The following is a 25,425-nucleotide window of genomic DNA, read 5'->3' as shown; positions in this document are numbered from 1 at the left end:
GATTTTTAAAATTCAAGTTTTATTATTTTTTGGCACCACAGTAAATAATTGAGAGCGGGTCACTTCAACAGTACCAGGGCACCTCCTCAAAACACCCCATCCCCCACACATAACATTTAAGGAGGAAGAGACCATGGCCACTGCCTCTCAATACGAAAGGCAGTAAATCTTTCAAATCTCGACTCTTATCTGAAAAGCCAGGCTTTGGATTTTTGTAGTGGGTTTAGCCAGGCAAAGTTATCATCATTCATTAGTCAGAACAAGCAATAATAATAATAATAATAATAATAAAGCAGTTCTCAATTCCTAACATCTCTGTTTAACCCCCGTCATTGCTTGGGGATGCTCAGCTCACGCAAACTGTGGCCAGCTCCATCTCGGTACATCTTCAAACTGAAAACCAGACACACAAAGAAGGCACCTGCCCTGGCTCATGCATCCCTTGTCACCCAGGCACTGGATTCCAATCAAGAGGGCAAACAGTGCTTCTTGGTTCAATACAACACATGGCAGGGCCTAATCCTAGACACTAGGCTGTCCGCGATGCCATTTAGGACAAAGTCCATCCCTACATCAGGCATTTCCTCTGAATTTCTAATTACTTCACAAGCCGAGAAAGGCAAAGCAACCACAACTCAGACTCATATGTAAGGATTCGGGCCTCAACTACTACAGGACTCTTGGAAGTGGTGGGCTCACTTGAGCTCAGAGCGAAATGCTTAGGTATTACCTACTTTCTGAAAAGATTCGAGACAGAAAGGTAATAAAACAGTCGCATCAAGTGCTAAACACCTCAAAATGTTTGCAAAAGTGAGAAGGCCAAATCCATTTCTTCTGTCATGTGGATCCCTTGAGGAGTCATCAGTGGCCCATGAAAACCTTTCCTAGTCACAAGGCATAAATACATAGAAATACATATTGGTAGGTTTCTAAATCTGACAGTGCTCTCTCAAACACAGCTGTGTTCAGTGCTTTATTATTGCGCCTCTGCACCAAAACGGTGACGGTGGGTGACGAGTGACATCAGGAACGCCAGAAGGAGGAAGTCAGAAAGCCCTTGGGGACAGGAATCTCCTTGCGCTGCAAACATTTCTGGTCAGGGAAAGATGAAGAGAACAGAATGACTTTCTGATAACACTGCTCCCAACACGTAACTAGAAGGAATCTGAGGGACAGGAAGCTCAGGTCCCACAGGATGGAGCTCAAAGAAGGAGAAGGCACAGGACTGCGGCTGTGTAGACTTCCGCTTCTGAATGAAGTGCCGCCCAGGACAAACGCTATGCGATTATTCTGCCTGTCCCTCTCGTCTCCCATGGCCGGGCCCATCTTTCGATATCGCTGGTTTCCCAACGGGGCTCCTGGAAACTGGAAGGTAGCAGGCCGTGCTGGCAGACCTACCAGAGTTCTAAGTTATCTGTCAACATGATCTGCTTAGAAATGTTGGCACTTAGAAACATGAGGAGTCTGGCGGAAAGTTCAGTCTGTTCTTGTGGAGAAAAGTGAGCAGCACACTCACCACCTCCCCCGACCTGAATCTGGGCCCGACTGGTGTGGCTCAGTGGTTGAGCATCGGCCTATGAACCAGGAGGTTACGGTTCAATTCCTGGTCAGGGCACAGGCCCAGGTTTCGGCTGGAGTCAGGGGTGTGCAGGAGGCAGCCAATCAAAGATTCTCATCATTGATGTTTCTCTCTCTCTCTCTCTCTCTCTTCCTCTCTGAAATAAAATAAAAAATTTTTAAAGAAAAGAACCTTGGCCAACATGCCAAAATGTACTGGTGAGACAAGACTTGTTAGACAGGTTTTATTCATCTCTTAGGGTAGCGTCCCCATGGGCAGCACGGACAGTGACATGTAGGAAGGAGAAATGGCAGTCTTTAAGGCTCTGGGGAAATTATGGACAAACAAGTAGAGTCTGGAAAAACCAAGAGGAAGAGACTGCAATCAGAGAGCCTGGAGGCCCAAGACCGGTCAGGCATAGGCTCATTCAAGGCCAACAATGGTTTGGGATGTGTGGGTTCAGGGCATCTCACCTCCAAGAACTGCTTGAGGCGTATGAAGGAACCCATCTGTCCCGAGCTTGTAATGGCTTCAATCCTGCAGGAACAGAAAGAAGATACGTGGTGAGTGACACCCATTTCTTGGAAAGGAGCCAGGGGAAGGGCGCGATCAAATGACTCACGAAGATGTCTTCTAGACCAGCGGTCGCCAACCTTTCAGACCTCGCGGACCACCGGTTGGCGGCCGCTGTTCTAGACTAAGGATGCTGTCGCTCTTCCAAATGGTCTCAACCTTCTTTTCAAACAAGGGGGTAAAGGAGAGAGAGAAAGCACCCCTCCTTCCCAAGGCCGTTGTGATTGGGTGGGATGGGGCTGTCAGGGCCCTTCCCCCATCTGAAATGCCAATGAGGTGAGAGGAATGAGAAGGGAACCTAAAGTAGATCTCCACACCAGAGTCAAGCAAACTGACAACTGAATTATTGAGAGGGTTTGACTCCTTGGTTTAATTAAAAACTGCACGTAGCCAAAACCGGTTTGGCTCAGTGGATAGAGCGCCGGCCTGCGGACTGAAGGGTCCCAGGTTCGATTCCGGTCAAGGGCATGTGCCTGGGTTGCGGGCATATCCCCAGTCGGAGATGTGCAGGAGGCAGCTGATCGATGTTTCTCTCTCATCGATGTTTCTGACTCTCTGTCTCTCTCCCTTCCTCTCTGTGAAAAATCAATAAAATATATATTAAAAATAAATAAATAAATAAATAAAATAAAAACTGCACGTAATCACCATCCCAGATTACCTGGAAGGGGTGGGGGGGGTGGGAAATGGTGGAAAAGAATAGAGTTTAAAACAATGTCAGGTATCTGAATCCAAGATCTTCCTATTCGTTTTCTCATTTAGCAACGAGAGAGGCTCTTATTAATAGTTCAGCCCGGCTGGTGTGGCTCAGTGGTTGAGCATCGACCTATGAACCAGGAGGTCACGGTTCGATTCCCAGTCAGGACACATGCCAGGGTTGCAGGTTTGATCCCCATTGGGGGGGTGGAGGGCCTGCAGGAGGCAGCCAATCAATGATTCGCTCTCATCACTGATGTTTCTATCTCTCCCTCCCTCTCCCTTCCTCTCTGAAATCAATAAAAAGATACTTTTTTTAAAAAAAATGTTTATTCAGATATCAAAGAGGATTGGAGTAGGGATGTCACACTTAATGCAGGTGTTTTTAACCGAGTCAAACCAGCATGTAACAGCGCCCAAGGGTATCTGCTGTCCTCAGTTCTACCTTCCGAATCCCTGGGGTCTGCTCAACAAGGCTAATACCTGGGGAAGTAGTCCTCTTTGATGAGAAGCATCATCTTCCAGAACTGGGCCTGATACTGCTTCATGAGGGCATTCCCACACACCTAGGGGAAAGACAGGCAGAGAATGAAAGCTCACACTCACCCGAGAGATCGGGAACCACCATCAGCCCTGGCCTTTCTCTCCTGTCCAGAACTTCAGCCACAGAATGGCACTGGGCTAGCAACCAAGGGAATAAATGGAAAAATACAACTTTCTCCTGAAGCATGTCTCTCTATATGGCAATACCTACATTTAACCAGCCTGGAGGTATTAATATGAACCAAACTCAACTAACTAGTCTTCTTTGATTTATTGTACTGAAAATAAGCCTTTCTAAAGGGCTGGCATACCCCCAACCGTAGTAAGCAGAGAATACAGAATCCCACCGTGTTCTCAATGATTCAGGGTCACTGTTCACGTACTGTGACTTCAGGAGCTTTAAGGTGATTAGAAACGATTGGCATTTGGAGGCCAAATGGCCCCAGGTTTATGGCACGTGCCTTCTTTCTTTAAGCAGTGTCTCCTTTCAACAGAAACCCTCACCCTTTCGCCTTCTGGATGAGGGAGACACCTGACTCAGGCTGTTTAGTTACATTCTCTGTGCTGAGAATTATGAATCGCAACGGTGGGACACCAGTCCCCCCAGACCGGGTGGCCACACCGAGACTGAGGGATAGAGCCCTCCACCGTGTACGGAGAACTAGGGAAGGCCGGTCTGGAGAGCAAGGACGAGGCAACTGGCAGGAAGCGCTCATATGGAAGACACACGGTGAAAACTCGGTACCTGGTGACATCCCAGTTCCTGGTTCAAGGCCCTCATGAGCTCCAACTGTCTACCCCAGTGGTCGGCAAACTGCGGCTCGCGAGCCACACGCGGCTCTTTGGCTCCTTGAGTGTGGCTCTTCCACAAAATACCGACTTCTGCGCATGGGCCACGAAGTTTCAATCGCACTGTACGTGCGGGCCCGCACGTGGTATTTTGTGGAAGAGCCACACTGAAGGGGCCAAAGAGCCGCATGTGGCTCGCCAGCCGCAGTTTGCCGACCACTGGGATCCTGCCCTTGGTCCTGGTAGTCACTTTTCTACCCCTAAAACAGATTCCCCTTTCACTTATGCTGGGATGTACAGTTTCCATTCCCTACAATGAGAAGACAAGTACAGTGGGAAGAAAAAGAAAAAGCTAGGCTTGTCGTAGGCCTCAAGGAAAGCCTGACACTACACCCCATGCTGTCCACCATCACCCCCCATGTCGGTACTGCTTCCCCACTCGGGTCACGCAGAGGCCCACGGCTGCTTCAACCACTGATAACTGCACTGTGTACCTCCAAGAAGTCAAAGAGGAGGGTGGCCGTCACGTCCGACAGGGGCTCCATGTTTAGTATCTGTGCCAACCAGCGCCAGCCATGGTTTAAGCCATGAGGGTGAACCTGGGAGGAGAGAAGCTTGGTCATGATTTGATCTCACTTTATTCAGAGCTACACTCCCAATGCTATCATCCAGCCATTACCTAGTGGACATGAGCCCCACATCTCTAACCCAAGCACATGCAGCAGGATAGAAACCACCAAAACCAAATGAACTCTGTTTTGTTTTGTTTAATATGCTTTTTTTAATATTGATTTCAGAGAGGAAGGGAGCGGGAGAGAGAGACAGAAACATCAATGATGAGAGAGAATCATTGATCAGCTGCATCCTGCATGCCCCCTACTGGGGATTGAGCCCGAAATCCAGGCATATGCCCTTGACCGGAATCAAACCCGTGACCCTTCAGTCCGCAGGCCAACGCTCTATCCACTGAGCCACTGAGCCAAGCCGGCTAGGGCTGAACTGTTTTCAAATGTTCCAACACTCTGAAGCCCACACATTCTTTACAGGATCCCTTTAATACACATCTGTCAGCTTCAATTTCAGGAATTCCATACACCAACAGTTACCCTAATCAACACTTATGATGGCGAACCTTTTGAGCTCGGCTTGTCAGCATTTTGAAAAACCCTAACTTAACTCTGGTGCCGTGTCACATATAGAAATTTTTTGATATTTGCAACCACAGTAAAACAAAGATTTATATTTTTGATATTTATTTTATATATTTAAATGACATTTAACGAAGAAAAAAATCAACCAAAAAAATGAGTTCGCGTGTCACCTCTGACACGCGTGTCCTAGGATCGCCATCACTGCCCTAGCTGGTTTGGCTCAGTGGAAAGAGCGTCGGCCTGTGGACTGAAGGGCCCCAGGTTCGATTCCGGTGAAGGGCACATACCTTGGTTGCAGGCACATCCCCAGTAGGGGTTGTGCAGGAGGCAGCTGTTCGATGTTTCTCTCTCATCGATGTCTCTAACTCTCTATCCCTCTCCCTTCCTCTCTGTAAAAAAATCAATAAAATATATTAAAAAAAAACAAAAAAATTCTTGGGTTCAACTCAGACCCTTTTCTCTTTAGGTTCCCAAGTCCATTGGCTTCTCCATGTTGCCAATCCGTGCCTCTGGTACTGGCTGGGCAGCTCAACTGGCTTGAGTGTCGTCCCGATACATCAAGGCTGCAGGTTTAATCCCTGGTCAGGGCACATGCAAGCAGCAACCAATGACTGTATAAATGCATGGAGCAACAAACTGATGTTTCTTTCTCTTTCTCCCGTCCTCTCTCTCTAAAATTAAAACACACACAAAAAAGACTGAGCTGGCAGGTCAAACCTTGGACCCCAGCTGTGGCTCTGCTGTTGTCAGGTGTGTAACCATGGCTTGCTAAGCCTCCATCTGTCCATTTAAATCTAACCATAAAGCTTCATTTACAACCGACTACTGTCTGGTCGACTCTTTTTTAAAAATATGTTTTTATTGATTTCAGACAGAGAGGAAAGGAAAGGGGGAGGAGTAGAGAGGGAGAGGGAGGGAGAGAGAGAGAGAGAGAGAAAGGGGAGGGGGGGGGGGAGACGGAGAGACAGACACATTGATTGGTTGCCTCCAATACACACCCCAACCAGAGATTAAACCTGCAACCTGGGTATGTGCCCTGACCGGTAATCAAATCAGTGACTTTCCAGTGCATGTGACAATACTCAATAATGACACCAACCAACTGAGCCACAGCCAGCCAGGGCTGGTTGACTCTTTCGTGAACTGTTCCCTAATTATCAACACCAACTTCTCTGAAGACACGTGAAGCAGCGGTACACCTGAACTCAGCACGTGACCGGAGGCCCCCTGTGAGGCCAGTATTTCCTGCAGACAGAACCCCGACGAAGGGCCGACCTCGCATTCTCGGCAGTAAGCCTTTCCTCCTACCTCTTGTCGCGTTCCATACGGCCACCGGAGCTGGATGATGGCAGCATAGAGACGCATCATCCCGGACATGCGTTTCAGAAAGTTGTCCTGCTGCTCCACCTTGGAATCCTTCACTTGGTAGCCAAGCATTCTAAGTGGGAGGAAAAAATTCAGTGTGACAAGGTCAAAACGAGAGTGACAGAGCAGAGATTGCGTTTCATGGCTAAAAGTAACAACATATTATTAATGCATTATTGCACATTACTGCATCTGTAGAAGACGTTGTTTACAAAGCACTCACATCCACATCAAATCTGTGCATCATATAAGTCCTGTGAGGTGAACTCACAGGTCATCATATCGTTTACAAATAAGGAAAATGACACCCAAAGAGGTAAAATTATTTACCCATTTTGCAAAGTTATTCAATGACAAAGCAGGGATAAAATTCCAAAACTCCTGGACTCTAGATCCATTATTCTTTCCACTAAACTATATTGATTATTGGCACCTAAATCCACAAGTTCCAATAACTGTCCAGTTTGCATGAAAAACATTGTATTTTATGATATAACATTCAAGACACACAAAAGCTGTGAGGAGGAATATAAATTCTACATGTGTTTCTACTTCACGAATCGCCCCAGGGATAGTCAGGAGACTGGCCTCACCTTTGATAGTCTTCCAAAGCCATTCCCTCCCTGAAAGCTGGGTAGAAAGGGACAGAGTACGGACAATTCTTGTGCAGATGAGCCAGGATGAGGTCCCCCACCCTCGGGTGCAGCTCCCAGATCCCGGACGCCACGACGGCGATGGGGAACGCAGCTTCATGATGAGAGGCCACCTCCTCCTCTCCTTGTTTCTGGCAACAGAGATGAGGACGGCGTTAATATCGCGAATGGCTACGTGCTGCGCACCTGCCTCATCTTCCCATACCTCGGGCAATAAGGTTTCTCACCACAAATTTCTCTGCCAGTTTGTACTGGACAAAGTCCAGGCCCTGTGGATTCAGTGTGACGGACACAGAACGCCCACCAGATTGAACAGGTTTTCCAGAGAGCAGGTTGTGGATCTTGTCAAAGATCTCCTTCAGCTTGGAGCCTGGGTATGAAAGAGATAAAGTGACTTAAATCAACCTATTTTTTAGAAGGAATCTACGTAAGTAAACCCAGCTGTGCAGCCCTACAGACGTTCAGAGCCTACGGACAAAATACTGATGCAGAAAAATGCATGACAATCACAACACATGTGGGGGAATGCAAAAAGGACACAGGACACACTGTTCATAGGAATCCCTCATTTGGGAATGGACTAATTCTGAAACTGACACATCAAATAGAGGGATAAACAGTGTGGAGATAAGTGTTGAGCTGTTACAGATCCCACCGCCTGTGGTTGACGTGCCTACAGGAGCCACTGCATCTCGAGGGAGAACCTTCCAGAGCATCTCCCCAGCTCACAATAATCCCCCCGCTTCTCCGAGACCCGCCTTCCTCCATCCTCAGACACCAAGTGGGTTCCTAGTAGCTGCGTTCGTATAAAAGAGCCGGTGTGCCCCAACCCCGACATGGGCTACAGGAAGAGTTGTCTAGCTGAGCCGATCAGCCAACTGACAGAGTCCATTCCGAGACATGCCCCAGCAACACGTACACCCTAAGCAGTGGGACCTTGCAACTGCCATGTGGACCAAAGAACAGCCGTCTACAAACTACGCATAGAGATGCACAGAGGAAGACGAGATGAGAGAGAACAGGGTCCTGAAGTTTCTAGCCCGAGACCTAGCTTCATTCCCGCCATGAGATCCTCCAACACTTGCAAGCAGTTTAAATCAGCACAGCATTGCCCTAGCTGGTTTGGCTGAGTGGATAAAGGGTCGGCCTGTGGACTAAAAGGTCCTGGGTTCAAGTCCAGTTAAGGGCATGTACTTCGGTTGCAGACTCCTCCCCGGCCTGAACCCTGGTTGGGGCTCGTGCAGGAGGCAACCAATTGATGTTTTTTTCTCTCACATCGATATTTCTGTCTTTTCCTCTCTCTAAATATCAATGGAAAAATATCCTCGGGTGAGGATTAAATTAGCACGGCATCACCAGCTTAGATATACCCTGCCATGGTCCTAATTACTTTAAGAATGTTCCCCTTATTAGATGTGGGGAATGAAACAGAGAAGACAGTCAGAGGGGTGGCTTCCAGGTTCCAGCTAAGGTGACTGAATAGACAATGGTGCTATTGATTACTCAGCACAAAGAGGAGAAAAACAGGCATAAGGAAATGACAAGCTCAGACCTCACCACATTGCACCTGAGGTCTCTGAGAGCCAGCCATGCACAGACGTCCCGCAGTAGCTGGTCCTAGAGAATCTGAAGCTCAGAGGAACTGGGTGAGTCGGAGGCAGACTGGGAGTCATTCGTCAGCACAGGGAGTAATGGGGGAAGCCAGGGAGGGATTAGGAGAGGTGAGGGGTGAGAGCAGACCCCTAGGGAACACCTACCACTGAGGTGAGGGCAGGAGACCAAGGAACCGAAGGCGAGAGGCGGGAGGAGAGCCTGGAAACTAACGCTCCATGGCAGCCAAAGGAGTCGCGTTTCACAAAGGGAAAATCAACAGCGCCAAACGGAACCGCGAGGAAGACCAGAAAATCCTCAAAGGTGTAGAATCAAAGGAAACGTATTTCAGGATGTGAGGGACTCACGCACGTTTAAAAGAAAAGGAGCCTGTGACAGGGGAGTAATTTCGCATCAAACAGGAGGGGGGCCATGAACGATGCTGCCAAGCCTTGGAGGCGATGGGAGGGGAGGGGAATGAAGGCAGAGGCAGGGGGCAGCATGGGTCAGGACGCCGCCTCCTCTGAAACAGGAGCCTGAGAGGTAAGTACAGCTGTGCACAGGTGAAGGCGGCACCGGAGGCTCTCACACCTGTCGTCTCGATTTCCTGATGAAAGACGAGGCAAGGCCGTCGGTCGCCTTAGGAGTAAGGCTGCGGATAAGCCAGCGGGGAGGGGTGGAGGTGTGGGGTGGCTGTCGAGCCACCTCTCCCCGCTGCTTGTATCAAAGGTCAAGGCACTTTAAATTCCAGAAAGTGATACGTATTTATTCATTTATACCTTGCCCTGTTCCAGAAAGAATTTCAGGCAGCGATGTGATAGGTAAGTCCCATCATGTACCATCTCAAGGGCAGAAACAGAAACCTTCCTACGCTTTGCAGGCACCCGGTCAATCAGGGGACCTGGGAGTCCCAGCTGTCCATGTGCCCCCGCCACTCAGCAGCAGGTCTGTCATTTGGAGGCTCCACAACCAGAGCGCTTGCTATAAAACATCAACCTGTTTCTAAAGGAGAAAGGAAGACGGTCTTTCCTCTGTCTGGCTCCTACTCTCTCATCTCAGTCTCCAGAGAGAAAAGGAAGGAGTCTAAAGTGCTAGCAGGACCGGCTTCGAGTCTGGAAAAGCTGGTGCAGGACAAAAGCCAAGAATCTGAGTCATGCCCTAGGTCCCTTAGCAATATTTTCTGCAGCAACGTCCAATTTTAGGTCAGAGCCACTCTAAATAATTCACTATTAACATGCAGCTTATTATTTATTTATTTTTGGTTAATCCTCATTTAAGGATATTCTTCCATTGATTTTTAGGGAAGTGGAAGAGAGAGAAACATCGATGTAAGAGAAACACATTGATTGGTTGCCTCCTGCACGTGCCCCGACCAGGGCCTGCAATCAAGGTATCTACCGTTCATCGGAATCAAACCCGGGACCTTTGGCCCATCACCCATCGCTCTAGCCCAGTGATGGTGAACCTATGACACGCGTGTCAGAGGTGACACGCGAACTCATTTTTTTGGTTGACTTTTGTTAAATGGCATTTAAATATATAAAATAAATATCAAAAATATAAGTCTTTGTTTTACTATGGTTGCAAATATCAAAAAATTTCTATATGTGACACGGCCCCAGAGTTAGGTTAGAGTTTTTCAAAATGCTGACATGCCGAGCTCAAAAGGTTCGCCATCACTGCTCTAGCCATTATCACCTTCCATGTGCTGAAGAGGAACCAAAGGAGAGCAAAACAGGAGGCATACACCTTCCATATGCCTGATCCGACTGTCAACATGTAGTCAGCGTGCTGTCCGTGGGCACCTTACAGATAAGTGGATTTGGAGTCTTAAAAAGTAATAAAACCAAGTGACAGACCGTGTTCCTGACTCCTGTGACCAACCTGCGATGGTGGAGATCTGGCTCACGGGGATGGTGGCTGCCTTCTGGAGGTCCATCTTTATCTTTTTGACCTGCCAGGAGAGAACCGGGAGGAGACAGGTCGCTTTCTGAAGAGCTGCATTGGGGAACGTCACACGCTAGCTATGTACCTTTGGGGCACAAGGCTGATCAGAGAACTCTGCGGCCCAGAGAATCCCCGCTTCCACCCCTTCCTACCTGACTGTCTTTGCTGCTGGTCAGTCCCTCAAAGGCCAGCACACACTGACGGGAGGCCTCCTGCAGCTGCTGGTACCACTGCATGGTACTGTCTTGTACCTTCACCTGGAGGTCTGAGGAGTAAAAGACAAGCTCTCTTAACAATAGGTAGCATTTGCTGAACACTTAACACGAACCAGACACTGTTCTAATGACCTCACGCACAACGGCTTTTACTGTCTAATCCGTGAAGCAGATACTATTATTACCTTCATTTCATACAGAAACAGACGAGGAAAGGTTAACCAGTTTGCCCAGGTCACATTGCTAGGAAGCAGTAAAACTAGATTCCACTGATCTGGCTCCAAAGCCAGCATTCTCAACCATCACACTACAGTGATTCTCTTATGTTCTAACAAGCATGTATTTTGTACATATTTATTGAAAATACTCAGTAGCAGCAATACTTGGAATAATGTATCTATCAGAACGATACAGAATTTCAAGTCCTCAGGGCAAGTGCTGGAGTCTGAAGTCAGGCTCCACATCAGCCGATACTCAAATGCCTTCTTGCTCCTTCGCATATTCTGAAACTTACAAGGATCGTACCCCACAACACTCACCTTCACTCCGTGTCCCTCCCGGGCCCTGGCTGGGAGCGGGGCACTCTTTGCGGACCTCTGGCCTCTGCTGCGTCTGTGCCTCTTGCCGCTTCGCCCGGGCCTCCTCTTCATCCTGCCTCCTCTTGTCTTCACACGCCCTGGCGTCCGTCAGGAGGTCCCGCATTTCTTGCAGTGCGCTCTCGGCCACGGCTTGGTCCTCTGCCGTGGGAAAGCCGTTCTGTCAGGGTGAGAGGCAGAGCTCTGTGGTTGTGGCCTAGGCAGCCTGTGGGGCTGAGTCATACCTTACACAAGCCAACGTATTTCCAAAATTACAACGGTTGTATTAATGTCTTACCATTCATCAACGTGGCGATACCTACTGCTTTCCTGTTCTCATAAAGGTAACACCAATTTACCATCAACTTCCACTCACCAATACTGGGCGGAAAAGCTTTTCAAGCATTTGTGACAATAGTCTACACAAAAATGATACGGTGTTTTCATTTGCATTCCATGTATTAATGGCGATTTTGAATTTATTTTCAAATCTGTTAGACAATTATATTTGTACTTTTATACACTGTCCTGTCCTTTACTCATCTTTCCATTAGTGGGATGCAGGTAGAGTGATTTATCTTTTCCCCCTAAATTCCTAATGATAGTTTAAAAAAGAAAAACCTTCTTAAGTCGCTGCAGAATACTAGAAAAGCAACTATTATGCTGGAAACTGATGAGGGAAAGACTCCAATATTTGTTCTTTCCTTCCTCTATAGGCTGCACCTCAAGATAATAGTTTATGGGGAGTGTTTCTTCTTGTAGCTGAATTCCAGAAAGAATGATAAACTTAGAAAAACGTAAAACATACCACCCCTAATGAAAATGGTCAGCAATGGCCACTGAGCCACTAGCTCAGCGGTTCCCAATCTGTGGGTCGTGACCCCTTTGGCGGTCGAACGACCCTTTCACAGGGGTCACCTAAGACCATCCTGCATGTCAGATATTTACATGACGATTCATAACAGTAGCAACATGACAGTTATGAAGTAGCAACAAAAATAATGTTATGGTTGGGTCACAACATGAGGAACTGTATTTAAAGGGCCAGAAGGTTGAGAACTGCTGCACTAGCTAAAGGCCCGCGGGGATCTTCACAGCGGAAGATAAGGCTGACAGTATCTGAAGCCACGGGCTGACCTGAGTATCACAAGTGGAGAGGCCATCAGACAGCCTTTTGCACCTTTGGCACGGTGCAGAAACAGGTACATACACACTACCCCCTATGAAGTTGTCATGTGCCCAAAACAATCAAACACAAATCTGAGCAAGCTCCTAGATCTGTGCTGTCCAATAAGGTAGCCATATGTTGCTATTTAGGTTTAAATTAATTTTAAAAGTGTTTTACATTACAATACAACTCTCAGGCCCTTGCTGGTTTGGCTCAGTGGATAGAGCTTTGGCCTGCAGATGAGGGGTCCCAGGTTTGATTCCAGTAAAGACCACATGTTGTAGGCTCGATCCCCAGTAGGGGGCGTGCAGAAGGCAGCCGATCAATGATTCTCATCATAGATGTTTCTATCTCTCTCCCTCTCCCTTCCTCTCTGAAATCAATAAAAATATGTAAATAAATAATTTAATTAAATAAAATACAACTCTCAGGCCCGGCTGGTGTCACTCTGGCTGAGCATTAACTTATGAACCAGGAAGTCATGGTTGGATTCTAGTCAGGGCACATGCCTGGGTTGCAGACTCGATCCCCAGTATGGGGAATGCAGGAGGCAGCCGATCAATGATTCTCTCCCATCACTGATGTTTCTATCACTTTCTCCCTCTCCCTTCCTCTCTGAAGTCAATAAAAATATATTTTAAAAAATAATAAATAAAATGGTGTCACTGCAGTGTTATGAACAATAGTGTAAATATAGAAACTTAAATGTCCACCAATAGACATGGCTTTATTCTTTTTTTGGGGGTGGGGGGTGGGGGGGGAATCACAGGGGCCAGCACATCCGGAATGCAATGGATAAGCCTCGCCCTGGGAAAACCACCTTCGTGAGCAGGTATCTCCCCTGCCAGGTAAGTACAGACATGCTTTTCTCAATACATTTTGGTCTGGTTACATGTTGGAAACATCCAATTTCATCTATCCATCAAATACTTATTAACTACATACTACGTGTTAAGGCAATACTGGCATTTTCTTTTTTTAAAATATACATTTATTGATTTTTTACAGAGAGAAAGGGAGAGGGATAGAGTGTTAGAAACATCGATGAGAGAGAAACATCGATCAGCCGCCTCCTGCACACTCCCCACTGGGGATGTGCCCGAACCAAGGTACATGCCCTTGACCGGAATCGAACCTGGGACCCTTGAGTCCGCAGGCCGACGCTCTATCCACTGAGCCAAACCGGCCAGGGCAATACTGGCATGTTTTACATTAACTGAAAAAAAGCAATAAAAATTTCTGTAAGTTTTTAATATTGATCATAAGCTAGCAGGCATTCAACATACATTCCTGAATGAACGAGGTAAAGTATTTTGCAATCAGAAAACACACACTTTTTAAACCTAAGATGAGAGACTCTATCTATGAGCCCATGTGGGACAGGGCTGACGCACACGCACACACTCTGCAGACAGAACAGAGTCCCCTGCAGCCCCCTCACCTCTGAAGTGGTCCGAATGATCCCTGAGATGAGGCCGCACAGCTGGTTGCCTCGGCTCCGCAAGGCCAGCAGGTCCACCTTCAGGTCTCTGTGCTGGCCCACGGAGTCCAGCTGCTGGTTGAGGTGCAGCAGCTCCTCCTGCAGGGCATAGAGGCTCCGCAGGCGGACCTGGCCTTCCTCCCTCCGCAGCCGCTCCTGCTCCACCTGCTTCAGGCGCTGCTGCTCTGCCTCCCACAGCTTCAGGTTGAGAATCTATAGAAAGGGCTGCCGAGTTACCTCTCTGAGGGGCTCCTGGCCTTCTCTTCTACATCCTCAAGCTCTATGCGGGCCACTATTTTCACAGACGGACCCAGGGCAGGAAAGGGCTGCCCAGGGTCAGTCGCACAGAGGCAAGAAAGGGGCCAGGTCCTCCACGACTGTCTGCCAGAACTGACTCTTCGGGAGGTCACAGCCAGACCCCGAAACCCCCCACGGGTTCTCCCAGGCTCTGACCTTCGCTCTGTGGCGATGCTCAGCTTTCAGCTTCTCTTGCTGCCCCAGGGCTTCTCTGGAGCTGCGTGAGGAAAGGCAGGGAGAACCAGTCAGGGATGCTGCCTAAAACCGCCTTCTCTCTTCCTACAACTGTCAGTTCCAGCTGACCCTCCCGACATTTCCAGTCCTACTTCAGGACTCACCTCTTCTCCATCATTTCCCTCAAGTCCTGGAATTCTTTATGATGCTTCAGTTCCTTCCGTTCATCAAAACGCTTCAGCTGTTCAGATGCCATCTCAGAGAGCGCGCGCACCTTCCTCTCCTGCTCCTCCTGCCACAGCCTCAGGCCCTCCTGCAAAAGATCAGCCCTGCTCGCCGGAGCTGCACTCCCACCTCGCTCCCTTGCCCTGTGGAAGACCCTCCCATCAGTCCTTAACTCCAGCAGATGTCCCACGCAATCACCTGCGTACGTCTCCGAACCTCTACTCAGTCACCTCTCTCCTTGGGCTGATCTTTAAACTCAGCAGCCATCTATCAAAACCCTTATCCCAATACCCTAAACTTGCTGGGTACATTTCCACCTCAATCCTTTCCTCGTGTCCTTATCTCTGCCTAGATTTCCCCCCACATCCACTTGTGTCTAAGGTCCATCTTCTCAGTATAACCTTATCTTAACACCCCAGGTCCTCTTCCAATTTTGGAGAAGTAAATGGAATCCAGGAAAGCCTATGCAGTTTTCCTGAAGTCACATGTAAAACAGAAGAGGATTTGAAACTGGATCTGACTTGAGAGCTTACTCTTGACTGCTCCCTTACACTTCCTCCACAAACAGGTCAGCAGCTGCTAGCACTCAGCAGGGCGCGATGATCATACAGCGGCCGTTCATACACCCTGAGGAACGGCACCTAACTGCGGGTCCCTTACCGCTCCTTTCATTCTGTGCACCAGCTCGTACATCCGGATGCAGCCTTCCACCTCGATGCCCCTGGAGGACTGAAGTAACATGGGTTCCGTGTGCTGGGGCTCACGTTTGCCCTGACAGACAGAAAATGGGAAAATTAAGCTTTTAAGATGGTATAGTTGCTGTTATCCCTTCAAGACAAAACCCACATTCCTACTTACAAACAACAATGACAACAAAACAAAGGAGGTTAGAACTAGCGAGCTTTCCGTGACACTGACCTTGTTCTCTTTGTTTTCCTTAAACACACACACACACACACACACACACACACCACACACACACACACAAGGAACAACTACTTCTTTTCTGCTTGCTTTGATCTGCCCAGCAAATTTCCCCCCTTTTTTCTGATAGTGTCCATTCGTGCCAGGATGGTTTGGATGGAGCAACACAATCCACATCCTCAATTCTTTCACCTTCCTGGCCTCAGGGGCAAGCAGGGGACCAGCTAGCAAAGTCCTCTGCCTCCTGTAGCCAGTATCCACCTCAGCAACAAGGCTCAGAGCCGAGCGAGGCCAGAGGTCATCTCTGAATTTCTCTGATGAAGCGATCTAGGAGGCCTTCTCTAACCTGAGAAGGTGTGTGTCTAGTGCTACCAACAGCCACCTTGCCACACTGAGTCTTCCTGAAAAGCGAACCCAAAAGCGTTGGGCAGAATCGAGGGATGGAAAGGCAAAGCCCTGTGTGTTTGAGAGCTGGATCAAGTCGGAAATAATGTCAAGCAGAGACATACAGAAAACAGACCATCATTGCCCAGGCCAGTGTGGCTCCCGTCCCCTCTCCCATCCTTGCTCTCTAAAAATCAATTTAAAAAAATACACAAAACAAACAAAAGACTGTCAAATGGTAGCTCTGGCTGCGTAGCTCAGTTGTTTGGAGCGACATCCTGATACACCAAGGCTGAAGGTCTGATCCCTGGTCAGGGCACATACAGGAATCAACCAATGAATCCATAAGTAAGTAGAACAAGAAATCAATGTTTCTCTCCTTCTCAAATCAATAAAACATTAAAAAAAAAAAGATAGATAAATAAATCATGTATACCTATAGTCCCCCTTATTCGGTCCAAACCTATTCCTAAATTTGTGTAACCGTCCCTCACATGCAGTAAATAGCCCGGTGTCACTCATTTTAGGGGATCCCTTGCTTACTATCTGTTGTCTTCATATAGACTCAATACTTCCTGGCATAAAAACACATTGCTATCCATCAAACAAGCTTTCTGGTCATGTTATCCACCCACAAATTATATGCCTTTTCCAATTAGCTGAACACGTGTCATGCACTGTGGTCATTAACTTTTGCCGTTTCAGATGCAACAGGCCAATCTTGCACAAATTCCTTTTTTCTTCTTCACAATTTAATAGGTGGAAGATTCATTGTGATCATAGGTCTTAGAAATGTCAACATACAATTTTTTCCCCTTCTCCTTATTAAGCTGAGAACTTTCACCTTTTGACCTAAAGGAGGCACTTTATGGCTTCTCATTGGCACATCCAGATTGCCAACATCCCTATTCCTGCACTTTGGGGACATTGTTAAGTTACTTGAACATTACAATTACAAGAGTTACTTGAACATAAGCACTACAATACCGCAACAGTAGATCTGACCCAAGACGGTTCCTAAGTGACTAATGGGCGGGTAGTGGACACAGCACGGAGATGCTGGACAACGGGACGATTCCTGTCCCAGGCAGGACAGATCGGGAGGCACAGCATTCATCACGTAACTCAGAATGGTGCACAATTTAAAATCGTATGAATTGCCGAAACTGGTTTGGCTCAGTGGATAGAGCATCGGCCTGCGGACTGAAAGGTCCCAGGTTCGATTCCAGTCAAGGGCATGTACCTGGGTTGCGGGCACATTCCCAGTGGGAGATATGCAGGAGGCAGCTCTCATCGATGTTTCTAGCTCTCTATCTCTCCCCCTTCCACTCTGTAAAAAATCAATAAAATATATTTTTAAAAATATCATATGAACTGTTTATTTCAGGACTTTTCCATTTAATATTTTCGGACTGTAGTTGACCGCAGTAACTGAAACCATGGAAAGCGAAACCTCAGATAAGGGAGAACTACTGTATACAGGCAAACTACTCTGAAAATATACCACTAAAAAAACCAAAACAAAACAAAACAAAAACACAAAAAAAGACCACCACCAATAACAATTTACTGGGTTTTCTTAAAGTATTTTTATTGATTTCAGAGAGGGAGGGAGAGATAGAAACAGCAATGATGGGCAAGAATTATTCATGGGTTGCCTTCTGCATGCCCTCTACTGGGGATGTGCCCTTGACTGGAATGGAACCTGGGACCCTTCAGTCCATAGGCCGACGACGCTCTAGCCACTGAGGCAAACTGGCTAGGATAACAATTTACTTTGTAAGTGAGAGAAACAAACAAAGGCAGTGACAAAATAGAGCGAAAAATAGGTAAAAACTCAAGAGAGAACTAACGATAAGATATGTAAATCCTAAACACATGCACAAAAAGGGAAACTTTACCAGTTAAACAGATGCAAGCTGCCAGTTAAACAGATGCAAGGTTCATGTGGAAAACAATCCAATTGCTCATGACATTAGCTACTACTCTCGGCACTAAGAACAGAGGGGAATCTCTCTCTCTAGGTCTTCATAAGGCGAACACAGGGTGATGCGGGCAACACTGTCCCTACAAACAGCTACCAAGAAACAACCACGACTTTATGCAGGGCAAAGGCATTGTCACATGATGACATTACACAACTCAACTTTGCAACCACCCCTGTCGTCTGTCCTCAGCTGATGGAAAACCTTACCTTGGTCCCACCTGGTGTTGCTGGTGTTCTTGGGGATGCTGGTGAGAAGGCGAGGCTTCTGATGGGAGACTTGGGAACAAATGAAGGTTGGTCCAGGCCTGAAGTGGATCTAGAGGATGTTGAAGTCTCAGAGGGAGACAGGTTCTCTTGTGTGTGGGGTAGGACATGATCTACCACCCATCCAGCATAAGAAGATAGCTGGGGAGTGGATACACATTCTTCTAAAACATCCTAGAGAAGAAGAAGATGTGAAGCTCAACTTGCATGTCAACTGAGATGGACTGAAGCACGTCCTGAGAACGCAGCCTCATTTCTGCGGTATTCCTGTTAAGGATGTATAACCTGAGTATACACCAGACAGACCAATCCTGGGACTCAGCCTCTAGAACAGCCGTGGGCAAACTACGGCCCGTTTGAAATGAATAAAACTTTAAAAAAAAAAAGACCGTACCCTTTTATGTAATGATGTTTACTTTGAATTCATATTAGTTCACACAAACACTCCATCCATGCTTTTGTTCCGGCCCTCCGGTCCAGTTTAAGAACCCATTGTGGCCCTCGAGTCAAAAAGTTTGCCCACCCCTGCTCTAGAATGTAAGGTATTTTTTAAAATTGTCAAAGATATAAAAGACAGGGGGACGCTTTAGAATTGTTTTACGTAAAAGTCTAAAGAGACAGGGCAGTAGTTAGATTACCAGACACTCCAGAACAGGAGGTATGCCTTAACTGTTCCTACATGCCCCCTCCACCTGGCGGTCTAGTACAGAACAATGCAAATACAGTGATCACGCCCCCATTAAACTTCACAGGTCCGTCCAATGCCATCTAAAACTCTGTGTGATCAAACTTTTGGCCCGGTGCATAGAGCGCCGGCTTGAGGACTGAACGGTCCCAGGTTCGATTCTGATCAGGGGCACATGCCGGGTTTGCGGCCTCGATCCCCAGTGGGGGGCGTGCAGGAGGCAGTCGATCCATGATTCTCTCTCATCATTGATGTTTCTCTCCCTCTTCCTTCCTCTCTGATCAATAAAAATATATTAAAAAATAAAATATTTTAAAAGTTTGTGTGTGATTCTTCACTTGCAGCAATACGTCATATTAATCGTTCACTGCAAAATCTGCCCCTCCTAGCACATGCAGTAACTTCACTGACGCTGAGGCCAGGGTTGCTTCGACAACATAGACGCAGGCGCCTACTCTGGCTGCGGGGAGCACGGAGCCCTCGGAAAGAAGAGGGCCTCTGAAGGGGTCCCCAGCGGCTGGAATAGGCTGGGGAGAGCAGAAACCCTAGGGCAGCGTGGTGCACGTACAGGAGTCGAGAAACAAGTGCGGTCGTTAGAAAGGACGCACGGGGTGCGGCGTAGCAGCCAGAAGCGCTACGGCCGCCTCTGCATCCATTGCTCACCTCGCCCCGCAGGAGCCAGTCGCGGTGGTAGCAGAGGCGACCTTTGTCGGAGCTGCGCAGCGCCTGCAGGGTCTCCCAGCAGCGACTCTCGGACGGCATGGCCCGTGCTGCACCCGCTCTTCCAAAATGCCGCGGGTGGAAAAACAAACCCCTCGAATCCGCCGCCCGGTTAACGAGCGCTCGCTTCCGCTTCCGGGGCGTGCACTCAGTTGTACACGGCAACACCGCCTCCGGAAGGCAGTACGCCCCACTTCCGGTGCCGGGCCGGATCTCCAGCGCGCCTGCGTATCCGGAGGGGCCCTGCGGGGAACTTCAGAAGCCTGGAGCCTCCTTGTGGTAGAAAGTGGAATACGTAGTATTGATGAGGATGTGAAGAAATTGGATTCACCCCCACACTGCTGGCGGGACCCTAAACGGTGGCCGCTGCTGTGGAAGTCAGGCATTTCTTCAGAAAGGTTAGAGTTACTATACACCCAAGAGAAATTAAATGTGCGTCCATACGAAGACTTGTTGAATGTTCATAATAGCGTTACCGAGAGTAGCCAAAAAGTCTAAACCCAGATGTACATGAACAGGTATGTGCTACACAACAGGGATGAACCTTGAATACGTTATATCAGGTGACAGAAGCCGGTGACAAAGTTACATATTACATAATTCCACTTATGTGAAATGTCCAGAGTGACAAACCCAACGAGACATGAAGACTTATTAGTGGCTGCCAGAGGCTGGGGCTGTAGGGCAATGGGGAGGGGAGTGGCTACTCATGCATGAAGCTTTCTTTTGGGGGAGATGAAAATGTAAAATTAGATCATTGTGATGATTGCACGACTTTGTGAATACACTTAAAAAACACTAAATTATACACTTTATTACCCAGAGCCAGCTTTGATTCGGACCCTTTAACTTTTTAAAAATGTTTTGATTTCAGAGAGAGGAAGGGAGAGGGAGAGATAGAAACATCAATGATGAGAATCATTGTCTGCCTCCTGCACGCCCCCCACTGAGATCGCAAGGTGGGATGGGGTATATGCCCTGACTGGCTTCCGTTACCTCCTGACTCGGATTGACCCTCAACCACTGAACAGCACTGGCCAGACCCGATCCTTTCACTTTAGAGTCGAAAGTTTAGACTCTTCTTTTTTCTGTCTTATGGGATTAGTTTGAGATAGAAGGCTTCTCTCTGGAGTTTGAAGCAATATAAACATTTTTCTTTTTTTTGTTGGTTTTTTACAAACTCTGGACAAAGAAAAACAGAACATTATTATTGTTATTTGGTGCATTGACCGGGAAGCAAACCCAAACAGAACATTACTGGGAGAGGTGTTTCCCACACCAGCATTATAAATACCCGTGCCCTGCACTGAGGTGTTCATTGGTTTGATGAAAATAAGAATGAACTATATAAATAGGTATGTACATTGGTGTGAGTGCCAACTGTTCTTTCTAGGGAAGGTCTTTCATATATTGTCCATGTAAGTTCAAGTCCATTTGTTAAGGGTGTGAAAACAGGCTTGGCTTTGTGGCAATGGTGGCTAGTAGTTGTTTTGTCAGAATTTCCTTGGCAAAATTAACAGCTGGAAACGACAGATGTCACCAAAATTTGCGGGTGGGGGGAAGGGAGTTTTCTGGTCATGAAATCCTGACGCCTGGGTGTGGCCACTGCCTTTGAGGACATAGGGGAATTCTCTGGAGTTTTGGACTTGGGTTATAGTGGCTGAGAGAGAATAAGACTGGGTCAGCCAGAAGGCTTAATACCAGCTACGTGGAAAGGTTAAGTTTCAGCACCGTACCGAATGTGTTCTCTCTAAAGAATTTGTTGCCCTGGCTGGTGTGGCTCAGTAGGTTGGAGCATCTTCAGGGAACACATACCTGGGTTGTGGGTTCAATCCTGGGTCAGGGTGGTGTGGGAGGCAACTGACCAATGTTTGCTGTCTCTCTCTCTCAAATCAATTTAAAAATCTTTTTGCTGTTGTTGTTAATCCTCACCCGAGGGTATTTTTCCATTGATATTTAGAAAGAGTGGAAGGGAGGGGGAAAGACGAGAAAAACATCGATGTGAGAGAGACACATCAATTGTTTGCCTCCTGCACATGCCCTGACTGGGGTCCGGGATGAGCCTGCAACCACGGTACGTGCCCTTGACTGGAATCGAACCCGAGACCCTCCAGTCCGAGGGCCGACACGCTAACCACTGAGCCAAACTGGCTAGGGCTGTTGTTCTTTCTTTTAAATACAGGAAAAACGTGAAGAGAACAAAAATAGGCAACACATCATTCAGAAACCAATTAACATTTTAAAAACAGTCATATATATACACATCTCATTTTCTTTCTCCTAACAGCTAACGTGGTCTGCACCCCAACAATGAACAATGCCTCCAGTCATCTCACAAAAAGCGCCCACAGGAGAATCTAGCTGGGCCACAATGAAATGAAAGATCTAATGTTCCATGCACCAAGTACTTTAAAAATAGTTACTGGCTCCCATTAAGCATTATACTTAATCATTTTTAGAAGAGGGATGGGGGTGGGTAAAGGAAATCATCCACGGAGTCTTAAATATTGATTATAAAAGCTTTTTGTAAAGCAACACAAATATTCCAAGGATAAATGCATTCCATAGATATAAACCTGGCAAAGAGAAACAAAAATTAATTATCTTGGGATCACACTTTTAAAAGGCCAACTGGACACGAGCCCTGGAGTGTCTGTTGTGAAGTGCGTGGGGCAAGTGGCCTTAAGGAAACTCGGATACGAGAGGTTTCCATCGGGCGTGGGAAAACACCGCACCCAGGACATAAGGAAAAGCGGAAGTAAATGTGCTCACAACCCAGGAGGGGTGGTGAGGACCTCTGCTGGCTCAGGTCCAAGAATTAAATATATTTCTAGAAAGAGGGCTGTAGGGGACTGGAGGAAAAGTCCAGTCCACACATTCTCTCAGGAAAGGAATGTGCTAGGTCACAGTGAGTTAAAATCTGGTTCCCTCATAGTAGTAGATTTAAGGCCTGGCAAGATACTTAAAAACTTCCTTCAGGCAACTCCAGCAGAGAGGAGAACTGAGTGGCTCCTGCTGCTTCATGCCCTGCTGCTGCAGGGACTGTCATGGAGCCAGTAGCTAAGCACAAGATCCTAAACACACACTTCGTCACCGGAAGAGAGGAAAAGCAACAGGCTTTCCAGGTATGGCTTGGCAACTTGTCAGTTCCCATGGCATCAGTCTGGGCTCCTGGCCCAAGACAGGCGGGCCTCAGACAGGAGGAGACCTGGAGCGGATGGGAGAGCTGGTCAGGTAGGTCGTGTAAGGGCTATCCCCAAACACGTTGGCGTAGGAGGACTTGAGGAACTGGACATAGTTCTGCATGCTGCGGTTGGTGCTCTCCGACTGCTCCAGGCGATCTTTCAGGTCTTGCAGCCGGCTCTGGTAGCGGCGGTCAGCCTACGAGAGGAGCAGAGTTGGGTCAAGTGTGTGTGAGATGCCCAGCACAGACAAGGCCACAGCGACACAGACTTTATTAGGGTTCCCAGGGGCTGACGGGGAGAGGATTGGGGAGTGACTGCTAATGGGTACAGAGTCTCTTTTTAAAAATATCTTAAACTCATATTGTGATGATACTTGTACAACTCTGAATATACTAAAAACCACTGAATGAAGCAGTTTAAATTTGCATAAACGTGATTTTCATGGTATATAAAATGATATCTTAAAGCCGTTAATAAAAAAATACAAAGGATCTGCCAGGGGTATCCTTTGGGGATAGAGAAAAATTAAACCATGTCCTTTTCATAAAACAACAAAACACCTTGCCCTGCAGGTCCCAGGAAGCCCAAAGTTCAATCCACTCCCATCTCTTCTGCCCTCCGCCCTACAGCCCGACTCACATCGTCACGGCTCCGCCGCAGCTGGGTGAGTTCCGTTTTGGTCCTGCTCAGCTGGGTCTCAAGATCCAGGATTTTGTTCTGGGCTGCTCGTTCCTTGGAGACCGCGTGCTCCTTGGTCTGCTCCACCTGCCCGGAAGGAACAGAGCTGGAGGTGCCCACCTGACGGTGAACAGCTAGCGAGGAGAAGCCTGGGCCACTCCGCTGTCCGGTCCCAAGGACCACACTTGCACATCACCATGGCGAGTTGTTTGGGGCCTCAGGGTGGGAGCTGACTATGGGGACTACCTCAGCAACCATCTCCACCGGCCCTTTCCCAACACCCCATGAGTCATCGTCACCTAAGATGTGACAAGCCTGTCTGATCCCATGCAGGCAACAATTAAATGAGCAATCATGAGTCAGGGGTCAGGTCCTTCACAATAATTGCTCATTTGATCCTTATGGTGAATTCACGAGGCAGGTACTACTCTAGGCCCATTTTTTAGGTGGGAAAATACGCTCAGAGACGTTATGTGATTGGGCCAAGGTCACAGAATTAGTAATGGAATTGACACTGACCTGCCTCCTAGCATCTTCAATGGCGCTCTCCAGCTGCCTTGCCAGGGACCCACATTCCCGTGTTTTCTCCTCCAGCCGCAGCTGGGACTGGTGGATTGCCTCCTCCCTCTTGGCAATCACCTGTAGGAACTCGATATTCTGGGCACTGGTCGCCTCCAGTTTCCTAGGTGAAAGCACTCAATCAGATCCTGTTCATTTCCATACCTGCCCTGTTCACCCTGCCAGGGGGCTGCAGCCACCCTGGACCAGGGCTCTCGTCACGCAGGGAACCTCCAAGGAGCCACAGGAATAAACCAAAGGAACCTGCTGATCAGCCAGGCGGTAAGGAATTGCAACTGGAGCAGCTGGTTGGAGAACGGTGTGAAGGCAGGAAAAGGAAGCAGATTGAGCGCTGTTGTGCTAAGTGTGCACATCTTCACGTAACACAGCCACGGGCAGCTCGGGAAGGTGGGTTCCCTTATTCCCCCCATTTCAGATGAAGAAACTCAGCCTCAGAGATGTGACGTCACTGGCCCAGTGTCACACAGCTGATCGGCTGTCACCAAAACTCATGCCCTCACTTCTGTTCACTGCTGCCTCCTTCAGCAAAGGGACTTCAGCCGGACCACTCAGCACCTCGCGTGACCAGCCATGGGCAGCAGGGACCATCCCGACGTGCAAAGGCAGACGCCACTGCACTTGTGGAAATGCTCCACTTTAAGGAGCTCTGCAAGTCCTGCCGCGTCCAGCTGCATGTTTGAGGCCAGCAACGCAGAGTAGAAGGGGGGGGGGGCCCAAGAGACCAACTGGTTCAAGTTTCTCCCTGTAGGCTGCATGAGCAGGTACAGCCTCCCAGGACCTCAAGCCCTCATTTCCCAGATGCTAGAAGCTCTGGAGGAAGACAGGAGGCTAAACTGCAGCTTTGCCAGGTACCAGCTGAGTGACCTTGGGCAAGTCACTGAACTCTCCCGGAGCTGTGTCCTCATTTAAATGGGGATAATACCAATACACACCACCTATACTGTACATTTTTGTCTGCCAGGTAACGTGCTGAGCCCTTCGAAGCTCATCTCACTGAAGACTCACAATAACCCCACGTGC

General features: G+C 48.0%; 2 protein-coding genes across 6 annotated transcripts in view; both read right to left on the bottom strand.

Annotated features, from left to right (window-relative positions):
* On the bottom strand, positions 1 to 20,097 carry GLE1 (GLE1 RNA export mediator). The gene is made up of 16 exons (XM_081103865.1): positions 19,907 to 20,097; positions 18,502 to 18,732; positions 15,660 to 15,770; positions 14,939 to 15,087; positions 14,757 to 14,817; positions 14,265 to 14,516; positions 11,620 to 11,836; positions 11,018 to 11,130; positions 10,803 to 10,872; positions 7,556 to 7,698; positions 7,269 to 7,459; positions 6,619 to 6,748; positions 4,654 to 4,758; positions 3,311 to 3,393; positions 2,032 to 2,095; positions 1 to 1,092 (listed from the first exon to the last, which is right to left on the bottom strand). The coding sequence occupies exons 1-16, from the start codon at positions 20,003 to 20,005 to the stop codon at positions 1,024 to 1,026; spliced, it is 2,088 nt and encodes a 695-aa protein (XP_080959991.1). The 5' UTR covers positions 20,006 to 20,097; the 3' UTR covers positions 1 to 1,023.
* A 2,083-nt stretch (positions 20,098 to 22,180) lies between these two features.
* The window catches only part of ODF2 (outer dense fiber of sperm tails 2), a gene marked incomplete at its 5' end in the record, with an annotated part of 36,362 nt that continues 33,117 nt past the window's right edge, over positions 22,181 to 25,425 (bottom strand). For all 5 annotated transcript variants that reach the window (XM_081104129.1, XM_081104130.1, XM_081104131.1 and 2 more), the window contains 3 exons: positions 22,181 to 23,344; positions 23,788 to 23,913; positions 24,346 to 24,508. In XM_081104129.1, the coding sequence (XP_080960255.1) occupies positions 23,156 to 23,344; positions 23,788 to 23,913; positions 24,346 to 24,508 (478 nt within the window). In that variant the 3' untranslated portion in view covers positions 22,181 to 23,155. The remainder of the gene's footprint in view (positions 23,345 to 23,787; positions 23,914 to 24,345; positions 24,509 to 25,425) is intronic.

Source organism: Myotis nattereri (genome assembly GCF_964212035.1).
Source record: "Myotis nattereri genome assembly, chromosome: 12".
Lineage (NCBI taxonomy): Eukaryota > Metazoa > Chordata > Mammalia > Chiroptera > Vespertilionidae > Myotis > Myotis nattereri.
The sequence above is the reverse complement of the archived record's forward strand: the minus strand, read 5'-3'. Positions and strand labels throughout refer to the sequence as shown.